Source organism: Carcharhinus amblyrhynchos, chromosome 4 (genome assembly GCF_965287045.1).
Source record: "Carcharhinus amblyrhynchos chromosome 4, sCarAmb.v2.hapA, whole genome shotgun sequence".
NCBI classification, from domain to species: Eukaryota; Metazoa; Chordata; class Chondrichthyes; order Carcharhiniformes; family Carcharhinidae; genus Carcharhinus; species Carcharhinus amblyrhynchos.
The window spans coordinates 99,353,347-99,375,421 of record NC_137327.1 but is presented as its reverse complement, the minus strand read 5'-3'; the positions used below and the strand labels follow the sequence as shown (position 1 = coordinate 99,375,421).

General features: G+C 40.1%; 1 protein-coding gene across 4 annotated transcripts in view; it reads right to left on the bottom strand.

The window, feature by feature from the left end:
• Nucleotides 1–22,075, bottom strand: part of LOC145342248 (ecto-NOX disulfide-thiol exchanger 2-like) — a 271,181-nt gene that overhangs the window by 4,290 nt on the left and 244,816 nt on the right. For 3 of the 4 annotated variants that reach the window (XM_080187653.1, XM_080187654.1, XM_080187651.1), the window contains 5 exons: nucleotides 15,879–16,060; nucleotides 14,482–14,589; nucleotides 10,005–10,055; nucleotides 8,020–8,125; nucleotides 1,435–1,520 (listed from right to left, as the gene is read on the bottom strand). In XM_080187653.1, the coding sequence (XP_080043779.1) occupies nucleotides 1,435–1,520; nucleotides 8,020–8,125; nucleotides 10,005–10,055; nucleotides 14,482–14,589; nucleotides 15,879–16,060 (533 nt within the window). Of the gene's footprint in view, nucleotides 1–1,434; nucleotides 1,521–6,948; nucleotides 6,986–8,019; nucleotides 8,126–10,004; nucleotides 10,056–14,481; nucleotides 14,590–15,878; nucleotides 16,061–22,075 lie in introns of all 4 variants that reach the window. The other variant, XM_080187652.1, reaches the window with a different exon arrangement.

The following is a 22,075-nucleotide window of genomic DNA, read 5'->3' as shown; positions in this document are numbered from 1 at the left end:
TTGAAAGACAGCATTGGTAAACAAGTCTGATAAAATGCAAAACCAATAGGGTATTAGCAGAAACACAAACTCTTGAATGCTTAGAAATATTTAAAATGTTACAGATGTTTTGTGCTAAGCATAAAGGATATCACTGCTGCAGTACACTCTTCTGCTTTGAGTACCCAGTTTCTGCATGATGTACTCCCATATCAAGTGCCGTATTAGCCACAAGCAGAATAAATCTTTAATCAATCTGCCCCGTTATTAGTGTGGCATTTCCAAATTTAACCATCTTTAAGGATACCTTTAGTGATAGCAAGGGTCAATTATGGATGCCAGAGAAGGGAGGGAACTTACAGTTAAAAAGAGCTAAATTGAAGATTGTCAGAAACTAATTTTATATAGAATCTTTGTATCTATGGTCTAAGCAATCCTCCAACACATTGCATCCAAAGGAATGTTTTTTTCCTTTAATTCCTTCCCTAGGGTTTTCTGGTCTATGATGGAGAAAGCAATAGATTCAATTCTCACCCTGTCAATGTTGCTTAATCACTTGAGGCTTGTGAATACAAATGAAGACAACAATGGCCGACTCACCATACTAACTCTAGACTTCTCTGACTGGCTTGGCTTCTGTCCTGCAACGCACTGATAACATGGCTATTACCAAAGTCACTGATGCAGAATCTATCTTCTGAGGAGGGACGTTTAAGCCTGTCACTTAAATAAATTTGTCTGCAAATTTATAGCTAAGTCACAGGGGCAGGATTCTCTGGCCTCACCGTGGCATTTTTCTTGTGGTGGGAGGTGGCATGGCATTGGGACTTTCTGGTCCTGCTGCTGTCAACGGGATTTCCCATTGACTCTACCCCACACCATCGGGAAACCCAGAGAACCAGAAAATCCTGCTGGTGTGAACAACCGGAAAGTTCCAACCACAGTCTCATGGAATGCCAGTTAGTTGACAAGGGGTTTCTGTTCAACCCCAAGGTTGACTGCCAATTACCTAAACATTAAGCAGGTAAAAATAGTCTCCAGGTCACATTTTGTGAATGGTCTGAGATGCTGAATCCAAGAATATATGGGATAAATGGAAGAACAATCAACTGGCACAGCTTTCAGACTATTCTTCTGGATTCAGAATACAGTTTAAAAAAAAAAGCCCAGACTGAAGATAACTTCTTTTTCACCAAATTGCACGAAATAACCCTCAATCTAATTCCAATTTGAGCAGCAAATAAAACCAGCTTTTGCGTAAACAGTCTCAATTTATTTCCAAATCCCAACTCTGACCAACAAATATATAATCTGAGCAACAAAGTTTAATGCATTGAGAATGGATGCAACATCCCCAAAAATCATTAGGAATAACAGAGGAACTGGCTTGTGTTTTAACAGAATAAGAATTTAATGAAAATAATGTTAGGACACTAATCAGCATTTCAAATTTACCTTGGCATCCAGTCGTTGTAGATAAGAACATATATAGTCTATGCTGGCTCCAAATGGGTGGACATGGAGAAATGTAGAAATTATACCTGTGATTAAAAAACACATTTTGTTCAGAATGGAAGGTTAAAAGATACATATAATTCTCTTTTAATTTCCATAATATCCTGGCACAGATAATGAAGGATGCACAAAAATCCACTATTACTTGGAAAGACAGCATATGTAAGTTAGCTTGAAATCTGCTTGAAATCTGAATACTGTTAAGTTATTTTATTTTAATAAGGGTTTGGGTAGCCGAGTTCAAATTGAAATCGTCTTGACTTGTTGTGCTGAATTCAGTAAATCTAATAACACGTGGCACACCAGCAGAAAATGGTAAAAAAAAAGTTTGTTGTAAAAAATGCAACTGGATCAGTTTCAATGAAGGGAAACTGCCAACCTATCCTGTCTGGCTCAACATGAAACTACACCAGTCATCATAAAACTGGCAGAGATTAGGCATGATTTACAGTTGTGTGGCAGAGGACAGTCTGTAGTTAAAATCAAATCCATCCCATTTTCATTTGCCAGTATCAATGGGATAATAAATGGATTACAGAATCTACTGGCTCTTCTATTTACTCATTCTTACAAAGTAAATTTATCCCAGATCTTTAATGATTCAATGGATTAATGCATCCAAACCCTTACTTCCAACACCTAAAAAGGATAAGGGGCAGTAAGTTCATGGGAACATTGCCATCACTTGCAAGCTCAGCGCTAAGCTGCACATCAACCTGGCTTAGAAATATAATGCTGTTTTTGTTATTGGATAAGAAGCCTGGAATTCTCTCCCCGACAGTACTGCGGGAATTTTCCTCATGTGGATTAGGAATGTAGAAATAGGAGTGGGCGATTCAACCTACTAAACCTGGTTGGCCAATCAACACTATCATGACTGATCATCCAATTCAATGCTGTCCTCATATCCCTTTATTTCATTTAGTATTTACAAATCTGCCAATTGCAGCAGTTCAACAAGGTGGCACATCATTACTTTCGCAAAGGCGATTAGGAGTGAGGAATAAATGCTGGCCTTCCCTGTGTTGTCCACACACCATGAATAAATTAAATCACAGGATGAAGATATGGATTTCAGCTTTGGATTGCTATTCTTTTCTGAAAAGTGTATCAAGTGGATTTGCTAACAACTCGATTGGATTTAATACTAATGATGACACAGTCAAAATGCACATCAGAACTCCCTATTTATGTTCATTTCAAATTTCTATTGGTGAGGACTGTTGCTGACATATTGTCGTGGAGGAGTCAAGAAGAATTGATAAATTTTTCTGGACAGCTTGTCTTTGATAGAGTCTTCCATAATGTGTTCTGATTGACTGAGTCAAAAGCCTTGGTCAAATCGATAAAGGCCATAAAGAGTAGTTGACATTGCACCTGGCATTTCTGTAGAAGTTGTTGAGCAGCGAAAATCACGTCCCCTGTTCCAGAATTTGGTTGGAAGCCACATAACCTTTCTGGAAAGATTTCTTCGGCAACTGTGAGAAGGATTCGAGCAATGATCTTCTCTGTCATGGAGAGGAAGGAAATTCCTCAGTAGTTCCAACAGTCCACTTTGTCTCCTTTCTTGAAGGTGGCATCTCTGCGGTTAGCAGGGATTTCTTTTCTGTACCAGATTTTCAGGAACAGCTGATGAAGATGACAGGTGAACTCTCCTCCTCCAATTTGCAAATTTCAGCTGGAATCCCATCCACTCCTGCTGCTTTTCCATTCTTCATGTGTTTAGTAGTGGCTTCAACTTCATCCACGCTTGGGGGGAGCCCAAGATCATATTTGATATGAAGCTGGGAGACACTATCTCAACCACGATTGTATCACAGTTTAGGAGGTCTTTGAAGTGTTCGCTCCATCAAAGGCTGATGTTTTCTCTGTCTGCAAAATGGTTCTTTACTCCGCACCAGTTTCAAACCTAGGGTGTTGGACCCATATATTGCCTTGGTGCCACGCTTCTTGAAGTGTTGCAGCTCCTTAGCTTTCTCAGTCCATCATTGGTTCTGGATGTCCCTAGTTCTTCTTTGTGCTTCCACTTTGCTATTTGATGAATTTCCCTCTCTGCTCCTTTTGCTGGTGGTGTAGTTTTGACAGGTGCAGAGATTTTTTCTTGTCAGTTAGATCCTGGACGATGTGGTCAATCTCATCAAGCCAGGATTGTGTTTTCCTGGGCATCTGGCAGCATCTGTGGAGACAGAACAAAGGTGACATTCTGAGCCTGGATGACCCTTTGTTAGAGCTCTGATGAAGGGTCATTCAGACTTGAAAGACTAGCTCTGTTTTCTTTCCACAGATGTTGCCAGACCTGCTGAGAGTTTCCAGCATTTTCTGTTCATGATCGGGTTCCAAGATCCACAGTAATTTTCTTTTATCTTGGTGATTAGCAAGCCCATAAAAAAATCAAACCAAGCATGAGGCTTATTGGGAATTGCCAGGGTACCATGCACAGACTTTCAGAAACTGTGCCTTGTGGCTGCATTTTCATAGACTGGAAGCTCTTTCTGTTCATGAAGGTACCCAGCTGGCTTGCTTGGCACCACGAGTGCAGTCTATTGAATGCTGGATGCAGAAAAAAAAAGTTTCACAACACACCAAAACACAGCAATAGCTGCAAAGCTTCTGGCTGGCCTTTTCCTGTAATGAATGAATGTCATGACCTGTCTGAAGAAGGTATCAGCGATCAGCTTGAAACCGTAGAGAACTGATTGAGATGCTCCACACAAATGCCCCACCGACCCATGGAAAGATCTGGACATGAAAAAATTAAGGGTCACCAAGATCTTTTGAGCTGCTGGTACTGGAGTATTCAGTTGGAAGCAATCTCCGGCCCAATCATCAGACAATATGGTGTGCCTAAAGAAGCAAAGCCTTCTATGGCATCGGATCTCAAATATATTGAGGTGGCTGGATTACTGCTTGTATACTTTGACAGCAAGTGTCTTCTGTGGTGCCTGCGCCTCTCTTCCCACAGGTCTCTTCCTGGGATGCTGCCTTTGGACACTTCTCTTCTGCTCTAGAGCAGAACTCACCAGCAGAGTAAACAATCCCCATCTGTTGAAATGCAGACAGCACCACCTAGTGCACTAAAGATTGCACTTTGACAAAACAAGAGGGATGGCATGGTGGCACAGTGGTTCGCACTGCTGCCTCACAGCATCAGGGACCTGGGATCACTGCATGTGTAGAGTTTGCACATTTTTCCCGTGCCTGCGTGGGTTTCCTCCCACAGTCCAAAGATGTGTGGGTTAGGTTGATTGGCCGGGCTAAATTGACCTAAGTGTCAGAAGATTAGCAGGGTAAATATGTGAGGTTATGGAAATAGGGCCTGGGTGGAATTGTGGTTGGTGCAGACTCCTTCTTCACTGTAGAATCTTCAAAACAAAGCTACTGAAGTAAATACTTCAGCTGGAACCACTGGTAAAGCTTTGAAATCTCTGCACTAAAGAAGCAGCAAACCCTCACCTGAACTCCTAACAACTCATACAGTCAATGTTCTGATCCCATTTTATCCCAGCTTGGATGAGAAATGAGAAAAAATGGATTGGTGCTTCTTACTCATGCACCCGTCCACGAAATGTTGCGAACCCAATATTTTCTTGCGTTATTTCCCACAATTTGGGGTTGGGCACACGCTTACGCATTCCGTGTAAAATTCTAACCTAGGATTTAAGGCTTTACACTATGAAAAGAAATTCAGAAAACGTTGTTTTGATCAGAGTAAAAGAAATTGGGAGGAAGCAATGATCTGAGGTTTTAAAATAGACAGAGGAGTTTAGAATGTGAATACAAATGGATTATTTAGATTGTGGACGTATAACTAGAAACTTGCACATAAAATTAAGAAATTATTAATTTTCCTTTCTCTTAGGAGGAATAACCTGCATTTATATTGCAGCTTATCACATTCTCACATCCTGATGAAGATCATGTAAAAATGAGTTGCTTTGAAGTAGAATTATTATTGCTACATAGGCACATACAAAAAACGTTTTTTACACATAAATCTGTTTTCATGTTATTGCTGACCAGAAAACTCACTGCTCTCCTTTGAATAAAATCACAGTATCCTCAACATCTATTACTAGACTTAATACTTCAGTCCAAAGATGGTACAGTTAACAATACAGTACTCCTCAGCATGGCCCCATATTATAAACTGAGATAATGTACTCAAGACTTTGTATTAGCCAATATGTGGGAGTAAGGGGCCAGATGCTCCTCTAGTTGGGAGTCTAGAACAAGGGGATCACAGTCTCAGAACAAGGCGTTGACCATTTAGGACTGAACTTAAGAGAAATTTCTTCACTCAAAGGGTTGTGACTCTTCAGGCAATTCCATACTTCTGGGTCTGAGGTTCTCTCTGAACGATGTGTTTCAAAGCTTTCTCCTTCTCCTGTGTTAAACTCGAGATATTGCAAAGCTCCCCCATTTTTGAATCCCCTGCAAAGTATTGAGCTTCAGTCCCAAATGGTCAAAGGTTATGGTGGGGTTGAACCATAGAACTCCTACAGTGCAGGAAGAGGCCATTCGATCCATTGAGTCTGCACTGAATTTCCAGAAGACCACCTTAACCAGTCCCTCCTCCTATGCCCGTAAACCCCGCACATTGATTATGGATAAACAACCCACCTAACCTGCACATCTTTGGACACTAACGGGCAGGTTAGCATAGGCAATCTACCTGACTGCACATCTTTGGACTGTAGGAGTAAACCAGAGCACCTGGAGGAAACTGACACAGAAACGGGGAGAATGTGCAAACTCCACACGGTCACCCAAGGATGGAATCAAATCCAGGTCTCTGGTGCTGTGAGGCAGTGGTGCTAATCACGATGCTGCTCCTAATATAATTGCTTTTGTTTTTCCCATGGCAGGTGGAAGTAGGCTGATTTATGGACAGCATGAGAATGATTAATTTATATTTCAGATTAGACAAGTAGACTGTTTCATTTATCTGGAATGAGGCAGCAAGCTTCAAATTTTTCAGGAATAGGGAGGTTAATTGGGTTCAGTGGAAACTACAACAGAACTGACCATTTGTGGAGACAGTGGATTTGAAGGAGTGAATAGTCTTTGTTCTTATATTGTAATACAGATTGCCAATATTGTTTTCTTGCTGAGTAGCATCTATTTGCTCAAAGATGTTTCCTTTACGCAAAGGATGATACAAATACCAGTTATCACCAAATGCTTTTCTAAAACTAACACAGTTTTGGTACTGTTGCTGAAATTTGTTTATCTGGTTTTGTGGCTTTTCTGTGTGGTCTTGTACTTGGAGAAAAAAGGAACACAAGGTCTAAGTTCTTGTTCTCAAGTTGGTATTATTAACAATTTGTTCTGTGTTTGGAGTTTATCCAACAATGAGGTAAAATCGCTAAAGAAAGCTCATGCCAATGTTCAAAGTTCACAGAATTGAAACCGGTCCAACCAGAAAATAAGAAATACAAGTACAAATAGGCTTACGCTGTTTGGGCTTTCAGAGCTGAATTGTTGGATAACGCTGTAATACATAATCATTGGTTCAACAATAATACTTTCATTTATTATGTCTTTAACAAAATTGACATACACTTTTAACTGATAGCTAATCAATATTTCCAACATTCCACATTTAAGTAACAATGAAGACTGCAGCCATTGACACAACAGTGCTAAACTGCACTTCCTACAGTCTATTTTTGTTAAAGAATTAGTTTGAATGTCAACATTGTGCATTTTCTGGCTTTAAGAGTACAACTGGTATGGGTCTGAAACTAGTGTCTTAAACTTAGTTAAAAACAATTACTTGGATATGAGGACAGCATTGGCTAAGTGGACTGGGGACAAAGGTTAAAAGATGGTAGAAATGCACAAACCATGGTTAACTAAAGAAGTTAAGGATGGTATCAAACTGAAAGAAAAGATGCACAACGTTGCAAAGATTAGTGTAAGTTAGATGATTGGAAAGATATAGGAACCAGTAAAGGATGACTAAGAAAATAAAGAGGGAGAAATTGGAGTATGAAAAAAATTAGAAAAACAGAGTACAAAGATTCTCCACAAAGAAAAGTACCAACATTGTTGTTGTTGGTTGCTCAGTGGATGAGATTGGGTAATTAATAATGGGAAATAAGAAGGCGGCAAATCTTCAACTAGTATTTTGTATCTGTCTTCAAGGAGAAAGAAACTTAAGACAATCATGATCATTTAAGAAAAAGTACCAAAAGAACAAATGGGACTAAAGGCTGATGAGTCTTTGGGTCTGATGACCTGCATCCTTGGATCTTAAAGAAAGTTGCTGCAAAGATGGTGGATTTGGTTGCAATCTTCCAAAATTCCCTAGATTCTGGAAACATCCAGGTATATTGGAAGACCACAAATGTAATATCACTATTCAAGAAAGGACGGAGACAGAAAGCAGAAAACTATAGACCAATTAGTCTAATATCTGTCATGGGAAAACTGCTAGAATCCATTTTTAAGAAGGCAAGTAGCAGGACATTTAGAAAAACTTGAACATTTTTAAACGGATAAAATTCCTGCATAGTCTCTTACCCACAAGCAATGCTTCCCTCTCTGATCGAACAGGTCCTGTGGTGGCTCTGTCTAACTCACCACCCTTCTCTTGACTGGAACCCAATATTATACATCCTGTGCTGCTCTGTGATAGAGCAGAAGTCATTAAAGATGAGATTAAATCACAGTTTCTAATTCTATAATCAATCTATAAAATTTGAAAATTCAATAGCCTAATCAGTTTCCCATTATCCTGTCCTTTATCCTATAATCAACTGGCTGAAGAATCTGGCTTTGAGAAGCCATTGTCTGACTTGATGACATATCCAGACCATGAATCTGATGGGGTGCAGATTCTGTGTATGTTAATTAACTAAGATTCTGTACATATTTATATTGATATTCCAGTTGCTTTTTCCTTTTATGACAAATTTTTCAAGTTTCCAAAACTATCGTGAGCACAAATATACTGGATGTTTACAATTTTTTTCTCAGTTTAGAAACACTTGTTTCAAAACAAAAGCAGCTATATAGCACACAGAATGCATTGATTAGGCTGTTGATTTCCTGGTCCAATTGTGCACCATTACTATATATATTGCACGTTTATATTGTCATCCTGAGTTTTTGTGTCCTCTATTTTGACTATGTACTCATAGCATGCTTGACCGGTTAGGTATAATTTACAACTTTGGACTTTTTTTTTAAGGTAATGGTTATTTCCTGACATAAATGCTACCTAGCAAAATTGATCAATACATTGTGGCTTCAAAATAAGTGAGAATACAGCATTCATATTAAAAAGGATAAAATAATAAAATCTCACTAACATCTTGTCTTAATGTAGTTTTAAATTCCATTCTCCCGTAGTTCAAAAATATACACCAACAACTGTGCTGGAATCTGTTGTTACTCATCGCAATAGTTTTTAAAATAACCCTAAAGGCAGACTTGTCTTTGAAATGCAGTGAACAACATGTTGGATGAAATTGTTGCCTCATCATGGCTTCATGGAGATGTCTGTTTATGTTAATTATCTTATTCCATTAACTGGACATGCCCAGGAGCTACACTGATTTTGCCTACTAGTAACAATGAAAACCTTGGTCATACCAATAAATTGTAGATACAAATTATTGTTGTTCTATGGTCTCTTCCTGGCCTTCCATGAAGGTCATATTGCTTCTTTGGCAATTTGCCTCAAAACATCTGCATGGTTAATTAAAACATTATTCATAATTTGATTGTGCATCTTCCCAGCTCAGGAAATATGGCAATTACCATGGTCCGGTAATTTATTCTTTTTCACTTAAAACTGGTAATAACAAATTAGTTTATGTAATAGAATCACAACTGCGCTTGTATATGGTTGCAGGCATTTCATTACAACATGATACTTTACTGCTTTTTGTTTGACTTTTGGTTTTTCACACCTTGTCAACAGTAAGTGGCTCATCAATTTTCTTTCCCTTATTGATAAAACCAGGTTCATTAGGGGAAAAAAACTCAAGCCAATCAAGAGAAAAATCTCTCTATGGCCTCCTTTGAGGATGAAAACTAGTCTACAAGACTAATTGGATTTCACAACCTTGATTAGAAAACCAATGCATGTAGTGGTAAATGTTGTGAAAAGTTCTTCACACCTGAGTCTGATTTATGCTTATGCATAAATGCCTGTTTAATTTTAATCTTTTCAATTCCATTTGATATATTACGATCATTATTTTGTCCCATTTGAAAGACTGAAACTGTGCTTTTCAAACCCTTGCTCATAACTGACCTCTGATTAACCTCAGCCCTTTTGATCAAGGTAACGAGTATTGAACCTAGTATTTATTCAAAGTGCAACTTATAGGTTGTTAACTTTAGCAAACTGTTTGGTAGAACTTAAATTAATTTGCAGTTGTTGGCTGAGAGTCTATGTCAAGAGAAACTTAACATCCAGTGGATTGCTTCCAAAATGAATAAATGTGAATTGTAACACGTAGCAAAACGAGGAGTCTTTTTACATAAAAAGCACTCACATTTCCCTGGTTATCGCTCTCTTCCATATCTTGTCTAACTGCATTTTCCTCCTAAATTGAAAAAGCACAATTCATTTGCCATGAGAAAAAAGGTCATGTTTTCTAATCTACTCCTGTGCATTACAAATTTCTGATCATTTCCATGTGGTTAGCTAACATGTGTCTGATATGCAGCTTTTATGTACAGTTTGACAAAATTACAAAATCAATTAAACATCAGAAGACTTTTAGTTACTTGAGTCCACATGGGAGTTCTTTACAAACAAGTTCATTTTCAAGCTGCCTCGGTAGGTTGCAATGAATTTACAAACAAATAAATCACACTTTACAACAAATTAAATTGTACAAGAGCAGGAACATTTTAAGAGTCAATATTAACTGCTAAAGCAGTCTGCTATTATATAAAGATGCATCTTCATGACAAATATTATAATTTTATCCTAAGACAAAAATCCAAAGAAATAAGATATTGATAATTGGATGTGGTCATAGAAAGCATAAATAGCACAAACACCAATACTGGAGAAAGCGGGGGTTTTGCCATTGGAATGGTCTTCACCTGGTCTATGCAGGGACCAGTGTTCTGATGAGTTGCATAGCTAGGGCAGTAAGGAGATGTTGAACTAAACAGTGGGGGAATTAAGCGGTTAAGTGAGGGAAGAAATGATAAATGAAAGGGAGAGGACAAGGTAAAAGAGCAAGGTAGCAATAAAGATAATGCAACCAGTATATGGCAGGAAAGGGCACAGCATATAAATGGAAGTGCCCCTGCAGATAAGGCTAGAAGTTGCAAAAATAATGAAAAGGTGGAACTAAAAGGTGCTGCATCTGAATGTGCACAACATTTGCGACAAAATGGATCATTTATCAGCTCAAATAGACATAAATATGTATGATGATAGCTATAGTAGTTCAGCCAAATGCCAGTTTCCTGTCACCTATTGTGCAGCAAAGGAAAGGGCCACTTCTGCAGCTTTCAGATAGTCTTCACCTTGAGACCTACAAAAATAGCCAGGTAAAGTTACAGGCTTAAAAACCACTGACTGCTTCCTATTACGCGAACCTCTGCTTGCTCAATAAGGCAGCTCGTATTCCAGAAAGCACACAGATAGATCTGTTGATGATGCCCACGGCCTCTACAATCGTTATAACATCAGACATCAGAGATGTGACTGCAGACCAAGACTGGGACCTGACTGTTAGGACAGAAAGCTAGAAATAGGTGATGGGTAGTTCTAATACAGGACCAGTCTATTCAATCTCTCTTCATAAGCTAACCCCCTCATCTCCGGTATCAGCCTGGTGAACCTTCTCTGTACTCCCTCCAAGGCCAATATATCCTTTCGCAAATAAGGGGGCCAAAACTGCACACAGTACTCCGGTTGCGGCCTCACCAGTGCCTTGTACAGTTGCAGCAAGACCTCCTTGCTTTTATATTCTATCCCCCTCGCTATAAAGGCCAACATTCCATTCGCCTTCTTGATCACCTGCTGCATCTGCAGACTGAGTTTTAGCAATTCGTGCACAAGGACCCCCAGGTCCCTCTGCATTGTAGCACGCTGCAGCTTTTCACCCTTTAAATAATAATCCCTCCTACTATTATTTCTACCAAAGTGGATAACCTCACATTTGCTAACGTTATACTCCATCTGCCAGGTCCTCGCCCACTCACTCAGCCTATCCAGATCTCTCTGCAGACTTTCTGCACCTTCCATGCAATTCGCTTTTCCACTCATCTTCGTGTCATCAGCAAATTTTGTTACCCTATACTCAGCCCCCTCCTCCAGATCGTCTATGTAAATGGTAAACAGTTGAGGCCCCAACACTGATCCCTGCGGCACTCCACTAGTCACCAACTGCCAACCAGAAAAGCATCCACTGATTCCAACTCTCTGCTCCCTGTTAGATAACCAATCCTCAATCCACACTAACACTTTACCCCCAGCTCCGTGTACCCTAACCTTCTGCACCAACCTTTTGTGAGGCACCTTATCGAATGCCTTCTGGAAATCTAAAAACACCACATCCACCGGTTCCCCTCTGTCTACTGCAGTAGTCACATCTTCATAGAAATCCAGTAAATTCGTCAAACACGACTTCTCCTTCACGAGTCCATGCTGCATCTGCTTGATCAGACCGTTCTTTTCTAGGTGTCTTGCTATTTCTTCTTTGATGATGGATTCTAGCATTTTTCCAACTATGGACGTTAAGCTAACTGGCCTATAATTCCCTGCCTTTTGTCTGCTACCTTTAAACAGCGGTGTAACATTAGTTGTTTTCCAAATCCTCCAGCACTTCCCCAGAGTCCAGCGAATTTTGAGAAATATAAAAACATTGTGACGGTTTCTAGGTACATGAAAAGGAGAAGAGTAACTAAAGTGAGCTTTGGTGGTCTTAGAGTGTGTGTTTGGGAAATTAATAATGGAAAATAATGAAATGGCAGAAGCATCTAACAGATATTTTGTGTTTGTCCTTACTGCAGAAGATACAAATAACAACCCAGAAATATTTATAAATCAAGACTTGAAAAGGTGGGAAGAACTTAAAACAATTAGTTTTTTTAATTAAATTTTTTAGTTTAGTTTAATTTATTTTTTAATGTCATAGTAGGCTTACATCATCACTGCAATGAAGTTACTGTGAAAATCCCCAGGCTGCCACACTCCATAGCCTCTTCGGGTACACTGGGGGAGAGTTTAGCATGGCCAATGCATCTAACCAGTACATGTTTTGGACTATAGGAGGAAACCCACACAGACACGGTGAGACATTGTAAACTCCACGCAGATAGTGATCCAAACCAGGAATCAAATCTGGGTCCCTGGCACTGTGAGGCTGCAATGTTAACTGCTGTGCCACAGCGCTGCCCCAATTACAATTACCAGAGAAAATTCCCAAATCCACTTCATCTTAGAGTATTAAAAGCAGCTGCTGAGAAGGTAGATGCATTAGTTTTAATTTTCTAAAATTCCCGAGATTTTGGAAAGGTTTATTAGATTCAAAAATAACAAATGCAACTTCTCCCCAATTCAAAAAAGAAAGCAAAAATCTATTGGCCAATTAGCCCAATACTTGTCATAAGGAGAATGCTGGAACCTATTATTAAGGAGATTATGTTAGCGAATTTAGAAAATCTTAATGCGATCAGAGTCAACAGGGTTTTATGAAAGGGAAATTGTGTTTGCCTAATTTGTTAGAGTTCTTTGAGGAAGTAACAAGCAACATGGATAAAGGGGAATTGAAGATATGGTGGCCTTGGGATTTCCAAAAGGCTTTTGACCAAGTGGCATATCAGAAGCTACTTCACAAGTAGCACATTGTGTAAGGGTTAACATATTAGCCTAAATACATGATTTGTTAGCTAACAGTAAGCAGACAGTAGGGAGTGAAGAAATCATTTTTGGGTTGACAAGATGTAATGAGTGCCATGAGGATCAGTGCTGGGGCTTCAATTATTTACAATCTACTTTACTGTAATTCAATTGAATGACAGGACCAAACGTATGGTTGCTTTGATTTGCTAATGACACAAAGATAGGTCGGAGAGTAAGTTGTGAAGCCAATGGCACGGTGGCACAGTGGTTAGCACTGCTGCCTCTCAGTGCCAGGGACCCGGGTTCAATTCCCAGCTTGGGTCACTGTCTGAAAGACAGTTAGGCGGTTAGGTGCATTGACCTGAACAGGTGCCGCAATGTGGCGACTAAGGGAATTTCACAGTAACTTCATTACAGTGTTAACTTAAGTTTTATTTGTGACTAACAAAAAAAAAATAAGAATCTGCAATAATAGATTTAGTGACTGGGCAAAAATTTAGAGATAGACTGTAATGTGGGAAAATATGAACCTGTCCACTTTGTCAGGTTGAATAGAAAAGCAGGATATTATTTTAATGGAGCGAGATTGTTGAAGAAGGTCTACAATGAAAAACAAAATCAATCAAGGTCTTTAGAACAAAGAACAGATCTGCTTTAAAAAAAACTGTGGTTGAACCAGCACCTGCTGACACAAGTAGGCACTTCAGATCAAAGAGAAAGCAGGTTTTAAAAAAAATTGCTGTTGGAAAAGAGGAAGCACTTCAGATTTAATCAACTGTGTCAGAAAACAAATAAAGCAACTACCTGTTGTGAAGTAGCCTGAACCTGTCAATCAGGAGGCTAGTTAAAAGCACTTGAACATGAAATTGAATGCAACCAAAACATTTCAAAGTATTCAGGCTTCTTAGCAAGGCATAGCAGGACGTGGTTGAATCCAGCCTGCAAAGTACATTCAAATTAATGATTTACAGCTGACATCAGGTTCGTGCCCACTCCGGTCAGGAATCTGATCTCTTCTGGTGCAATGGACTGGGAGATTGGGAACAGGATCGATGCCTGGCAGGAGTCCCAATTTGGCCCTCTCACCTAATTCAAAGTGCCTTTGGAATTCCCACCTGAAACTAGCAGGAACCACTGGAAGTCTGCTGTTCCTATGCTCTCACCTTTCCTTTAAGAGTCTCCAATAATAGCTCCGCTTTCCGTTTTTCCTCCTTTGCCTTCTGGAATTCAGTTTCTTTCTTCTTGCAATCTTCACGCAAGTTCAGAAGTTGCTGTTAATAATGAGGCAGCAGTGCAGTAAATTCACCAAAACAAACCATATTTAACTTCATATCTGTTATTTTTCATCTCTTCCTTTTATATAGATAGAGGATAATACTTATAAAATTATTGATTACAACGCACAAAAATATAGCATTATTAATGGTATTATATGTAATGCCAGCAAGCTTTGTTTTGCATTTCAGTACTACAGAATCCTTAGGTTGCCCAGCTAATTTTGGTGTTCTGTGCTTTGAGCCTTGCTCTTTCACTTAAAGTGATTGCTAATAATATATATTTTAATTACGATACATCAGCTGCTAGAGCTAGCTTTGATTGGTGATTCACAGTAAAGATATCATGGCCAGCCTGTAGTTGTTTTTACTAAGTCATAGAATCCCTACAGTGCAGTAAAAGGCCATTCAGCCCACGAGTCTGCACCAACTTTCTAATAGTATCTTACCCAGGCCCTCTTCCTGCACTATCCCTCTAACGCCACACATTTAGCATAGTTCACCTATCTAATCTACTTGCGCATCTTGAGATACTAAAGCGCAGTTTAGCATAGCCAATCCATCTGGAAGAAACCCACACAGACACAGAGAGAAAATGCAAACTCCACAGTTGAAAAAATGTTTTCAAGGAATGTATGTACAGAGCCAGATCAATGCAGCAAGTATAAAGTGGCCTGATAAGGTTACAAAGTACGTGATACAACATCACAGTAAATTTAGATGGCACAGTCATAAATGCTTCTTCAGGGATTTCCATTTCCACAATGGAACTAGTGCCAGTTCTTGGACAAAAAAAAATGTCATGACGAAGCCAGTTAAACAAGTAGATACTGGTTTGCAAAATTGCATCCACACAATGTATTGTTCAACATGACCTCCTTACTCTTGTACTCAATGCCCCTATTAATAAAATCTAGGACATGTATGCTTTATTACTGGCTCTCTCAACACGCCCTGCCACTTCAATGACTTAAGTACAATATATCGAGGTCCCTTTGTTCCTGCACATCTTTAAGAGTTTCTTTCTTTAATTTATACTGAGTAAATGGAAATCACTTCAACATAAAATTTTAAAGTCTTTAAAAATTTAACAGGATCCTTCAATTTCTATAGGTTGTTCAGAAAGTGAGATGACAATATCAGCAGCATTAATTCCTACAACCACTCTCAGTGGACATCTTGATAAGAGCTTTGTTTACTTGGAATACTTCTGCAGGTTATATTAAGGACCATGTACTGCACTTTTGGGATTGGTTTTACAGTAATAATGAAAGAGCCATCAGTACCTGCTGCATCCCTTGTAATGTCTGTTGCAGTAGTTTTAGCTGTTGGTCCTTTATAGTCTCTTCTTCAGTACGGTAGAGCTTACCCTGTTCTTGTTTTAGTAAATCAACCTCATTTCTGTAGGCATCCAATTGCCAACGGAGACTGTCGTTCTCTTGTTTAAGTGCTTCAGCCTGAGCTTGTGCTACAATGGTTGATAAAAGAAAAATATTTAAAATCAAATTCTTAAGTGGTCTGGAGCACCCACGTTTTCCAGCAAAATATCAGTAAAATGTGGACAAAATGACTGAAAGAGCATAAAACATTGTGGAATTTAAAACATAATTGGTGGAATTATCCCATCCCACTTGCCGCTGGAATCATAATGGGCAGGATACAGACTGTACAAAGATCTGTTGACCTCAGGTGGGAATTTCTGGCCTTGGAGTGGGCATGGCTGGAAAATCCCATCCATACATCTTTTCACAGTGCTCCAAAAGTCAATTTTCTTAAAGCAGTCCCCATTTAAAAGCTGGCCATGTCTTCAGTTCAACTTTCTGACACTCATTGCCCTGTACTGGTGGACTCATCACATTGCATCAAGAATTTCAGGTGCACCGACACCCATGGTCATCTTAATCCATTGGTCAAGAATGATTTGCAGCTGCAGTGTCTCACATATGTCTGTTTGCTATACTGAAGGTACCTACACAATTTATAATCACTTAAAAGTATATAATTAATTAGTTTTTTATGTATCAAGCAGCCACTTTGACATATTACACGCATTTCCATGAAGATGAAATGTATTTGTTCAATAATTTGAACAAAGCAAAAATGAATACACCAAGGATTAGAAAGGTTAAGAAGGTCTAGTTGCATAGCGTGAGAAGAGATGTTAGGCGCTTGTAGACATCTTACATTTCTGTAAACTTTCACTTGTACTTCGTATATAGATCCTTATTCAGATGAAATGCATTCCTGATTACTGGGAGTGGATTGTACACCAAACTAATCAAGAAAAAGATTCAAGTAACAACTTTTCTAGTCCTTAACTATAGGTTATTTTCGGCACCAAGCCAAGACCAGGTATTTGAATTGGAGAGAAAATCAGATGACTCAGGGACGAGTCTTGCTGTGAACATTCAGCTTTCTTGGTTCCAGGCAGAAGATTAAGCAATCGAGGCAAGAAGGCATTGGAAACAATGAACCAAACTCTTAGTTCCTTTATTTAGACACAGATGAAAGTAAACAGAAGAATAACTGACTTGAAAGTGAACAAAGTAGAGCTCTGCTTCTGTTCTTTTCAAGTGGGTTTGATGATGAGCAGAAAATCTCAAGAGAGGCCTAAATTGTGTTTTGTGTTGGTGTGAAGTTGTGCAACTATTGTCTCCTATCCCTGCCAGTGGATTTCCTGCCAATGTCAGAAACCTTATTTAAATACCTTATCATTTCATTATTAGGCCTCCCCAAACAATCATCCCACCTTGTTCAAAAGTGTGCCCACAGCTATGTAACATCATAACAGAATAAATGGCAAATCAGCGAACTCACCCATGAAGGAGAGCACACAGCTGCACAGCTCACCACGTGTCACCGTTTTTTCAGAGAGAAGAGGCATTGGTGAGGGCCTGGGGGGGTGAGGGCCTGGGGGGGGGAGTTGGTGATGGTGGAGGTGTGTGTGTGTGTGTGTGTGTGCAGGGAAGAAAGCCGGTGAGAGGTGCAAACCACTGAGCTCATCCCATCATCCTCATGTCTGTTTCATGAGCATTGTTCTCCTTTCTAACTGCTGGCAGTGCACACCCTCAGAGTAAGGCTTGCATCATGGTAATGGTGCTGTTGGCCATCATCCTAATTGCAGGAGGATGATAATGAATTTGTGGGGACACTGTATATAGATCCTCAAAGAGCTACCACATGCCTGATTCCTGCCTGGCTGAAGACAACTCACTTCTCTCAATGACCTGGATCATATCATGGCGACGGTGTGCAGAGTTTCACCTCTCCTGATCTACAGTCCTCCTTTCGAGCTTTTGTGATGTGTGCTCTGAAGGTTAAGTGTCACTGAGCAGCAGGACCACAAGGAGCATACATCAATAATGACTGTAATGAGTGATGGCAATCCTGCACATTGTAGGACATGTCCTTATTCCCTATGAGAAACAGGCATGACTGATATGTTCAGCACTGTAAGGGGATACCACCGATGTACTGGCAACCTTGCACAAAGCACATGGAGGAATTCTGGACTGAGCACCCAGTCTATGTATGAAACAGGAATCCGGTTGGCTGACTGGCGCTACAGGAATGCATCTCATCTGAATAAGGATCTATATACAAAGTACAAGTGAAAGTTTATTTACATAGGTGTCTACAAGCGCTGAACATCTCTTCTCACGCTATGCAACTAGACCTTCTTAACCTTTCTAATCCTTGGTGTGTCCCCAGGATCCATAGCAGAGGTGGAGACAGCCTGCTGTCTGCCATGTATTGTTGTCTGGAACGAACTCGGTGGGTGTCCTCTGGAGTATTGAGACCTGGTGGGCCCTGGCCTGCTTTTGGTGTGCTGCTGTGTGGCAGTGCCATCTTCCTCGGCCTATAAAGCTGGAGTGTTCACAAGAGATTATTCAAATATGCTGGTCGCTCCCAGAGTCACCTAAATGGATGGCTCTGGGCCATGCATCAGCCCCAGCTTCCTCCTTAGGATATGGAGTGGCTGAAGTGAGCTTGAGATGCCCTCTGTCCTCTTGTGTTGGCACTCATGGACATCCAGAAGTGACTGCACCGTGGACTGTATGCCCTGCAGCAATGGAGGATAAAAGTCTGCTGCACCAAGGTCTCCACTACCTTGGAATTTTGGCAGTATCTCACTATCCTCGGACAGAAGGAGGTAAGAATCCTTCAGTCTGCCTTTCAATCTAAAGAATGTAGCTAACAACCCTTCCTAATGTTCCCAGCTTTTCTTTTGGAGCTCCAGCAACTGAGGAATGGCTGAATCCAGAGGCTCGTCAGCTGACTGGGCCTATGCAAATTCCTGGCCTCTGACTGCCAGTACCCTTGGGCTTCCCTGCCTCCTCCTATTGTTGATCAGAGAAAGTGAGGTGCTCGCTCATCTGTGACCCTGAGGGTTCTCCGAAATTATGTTCCACTCTCTGCACTGGTGGAGGATGTGGGTGAAAGCTGTGATGTTTCTTCAGTATCCATGGTAGAGAAATCTCCTGGTGTTAAGAGTTTTCTTGGAACTGGCTGGTGAACTCTCTGGGCTACTCCCCTGATGTGCCTACGAAAGAAGGGAAGTTTCATTAGTGTCTGGCAAAGGTCTTCACATGTAGGAAATATGATTCGTTAGTTTTGTGTGATAGATGCTGTGCTGGGTCCTCGCCTGGTTTATCACCGCCCACCTCACTGTCATCACAGGACCAGTGGATTTCCTCCCAGGCCAGATGCAAGGCCTCCTCATCCTTGACTTCGGAGAGAACTTTCAACTCAGGCTCTCCTTTTCCCGTCTGGGATCTCACCCTCATATTGTGAGTCAATAAGTCCTATATGGAAACAGGTGGAGATTGCAAGCAGTACAAATGCAGGGCACGGTAAGGATACCAGGTTATGTGGATGGTGACGAGACGACAACCTACAGGGAAGATAAAGATGTGTGTGGTGTCCCTTGAGGTGTCAGTGAGTGAACTCTGTGATGTATAACGGGTGCAAGTGAGAATTAAGAGTGATAGGAGAAGTGACTTACCCTGGCAGAATGGAGGGCATTATTCATCCTTTTATGACACTGTATGTCTTTTCTCCTGTGCAGGGAATTGGCGCTGGCCACTGTACTCATGCTGGGTTGGTGTTCCTGGGAGATAATCTCCTCCCTGTGCGAGGATAGATGATGTCACAGCGTACTTCCCCTGCGTCCAGTAGTCTGGTGTGGAGACTTCTGAGGACCTGGGAGCAGACTTTTTAGCAGCCACGAATATCTGTGGACCTGGGTGGCGCCAGTGGCACTTAAATGGAACGTGCTGATGATCATTGAGCTCAGCTGATGTTGGGTCAGCTAAATTAGTGGTGGACCACGGAGGCAGCATGTAAACCCACCATCGCCACTGGCAGGATAAATGTCACTTTTCCTGCCCACCAGCACACACTGCCAAATATGGGGAAAATTCAGCTCATAAGGTTTATCGAGCAAATAGCATGTGTTGAAGACTAGAAAGCTCTCCAGTTCAATCTCAGGTCTACAGAAGTGGCTAACTTCAGTTAGGATAACAGTAGCATCTGCTATAATCAGCTTCAGTGTTCCTGGGCATGGGTGGAAAAATCAAATAGGTGTTTTATTCTGTCACATCGTGCAAGATCAAATGCATGGATGTTGAGGGCTGACTCGACTCACCTTTGAAATGTCTTGCATTCACCAGGCTGGTAAGACAACAATGGCTACCCAAAAACGTGAGCAAAAGTTGCTGACAGAACTGTATTCAGAGTAACAGGAAATTTCCAAGTGAATTTGTGGAACAAATTATATATTACAAAAATAATCTGCAGCCATCCAAAATCTGAATATTAGAACTGGGCCCCAAGAAACCACCTCCTTTTAATATTCTGAAATACTGAACATTTCTGTAGATGTCTTTGATTTGATGAGAAAAACAAGAATGAAGAAACAGATTGTTGGAGGATGAAATCAGAATAAATAGATGTTGTGTAGTTTGTGAAATAAGTGAACAAATAATAAAAAAACACTGCATTTAAACCTCACTAATACAGCTTTGCTCCCCTGTCATGGAAAAATATTTAGAAAATGGACAAATGCAATGAATTGGCAAACACATCTCAAAACATGAAGATCTTTCCAATTCTGAAAATATTAGCCCGTCCATTCTCTTAACAGATGTTAACAAACTTGCTGTGTATTTTCGCCATTTATTCAATTCTATTCTCTAAAAGCAGCGGAGAAATACATCAGAAAGAGAAGGCTGACAAAAAGTATTCAACATCACTTAATTTCCTTAATTTCATTTGCAATATTAGCCAGCTGTTTAGAAAGAATCCACATTATCCTCTACTACCCTTTACCTAAGAACAATGTGAGAATCTGAATTTCCTTTCCGTGATTCTTTACAGATTTCCTTCTTATCAGTTGCTTCTTTTGCCCCTACATTAAGGCATCTTTGCTAGTGCCCAGATTTACACCATATTTCACATTTGTCCTTTAGGTTTATTATCTCTCACCCAGTTTGTCAACCAGGGCTTTTTTTTTGTATGATAATGAGCTGTATCACTATCTGAGTATATCAATCCTTTATTGAGCAAAGTTCTTTTTTAAACACCTCCCACTGGTCATTTGTAGCTTTACTGGATAATGATTTTGGCCAGTTGGCGGTCAGTTTCTGTCTTATCCAAATCAAATTCACCTTGCTCAAATGTAGAATCTAGTAACTATGCTAATTAGATTAGTTAAAATGGGATTTAATCATATTATGATAACTGTGAGATCAAGTGTGAGATTAATTATGAGATTAATCCCCACCCCCCCCGCCCCGGATTAACTAACTAAACAACAAATGGTGGCTGCAAGTATTAGACAGAAAATCAAGTTCACCAATGATGGAAATATACTCTTTTCTATTCATACAAACTTGCAGCTCATTACAAGAATAAATAACTGAGTCTTCAAAAGTTCTCAGTTTAAGATCCTGTCGATAAACATGGTATGTGCATGTGGTAAAGGCATAACTGTATTCATAAAGTGGGCTTTCCAAGAGTACTGATTTCTGTTCATTTTGCTGGTAGATACTTACCACAGTGACACAAGCTGCAATTACACGGTACGTACATGATGACTTGTTACAAGTCAGTTCAGAGCTGATTGAAGAAAGCTGACAAGTGTAGAATAAATTGAAACCTTCTGGGAGAAAAGCTATTTTGCAGGCTCCATTAAGCCGATTGTAGATAGGTTTATTCATCAACAAGATGTCCTTGCATGTGAAACACATAAGCGTGTAAAACACATAAGCATGTAATTGTGAAAATATCTGTCAGGGCATTTCCAGATGCTGAAATGATGAACTGTTGAGCATTAGCCAAGGCATCATTCAGTTGAGGAGAAATGCCAGATGGGAAACAATTAAACTATTTCAGGGAGCAAAAGAAATCAGAGTGGTGACACACATGCCCAACATTACATGTTGCAGCTTTCTGTAATTAATCTCATTGCTTCCACACAACA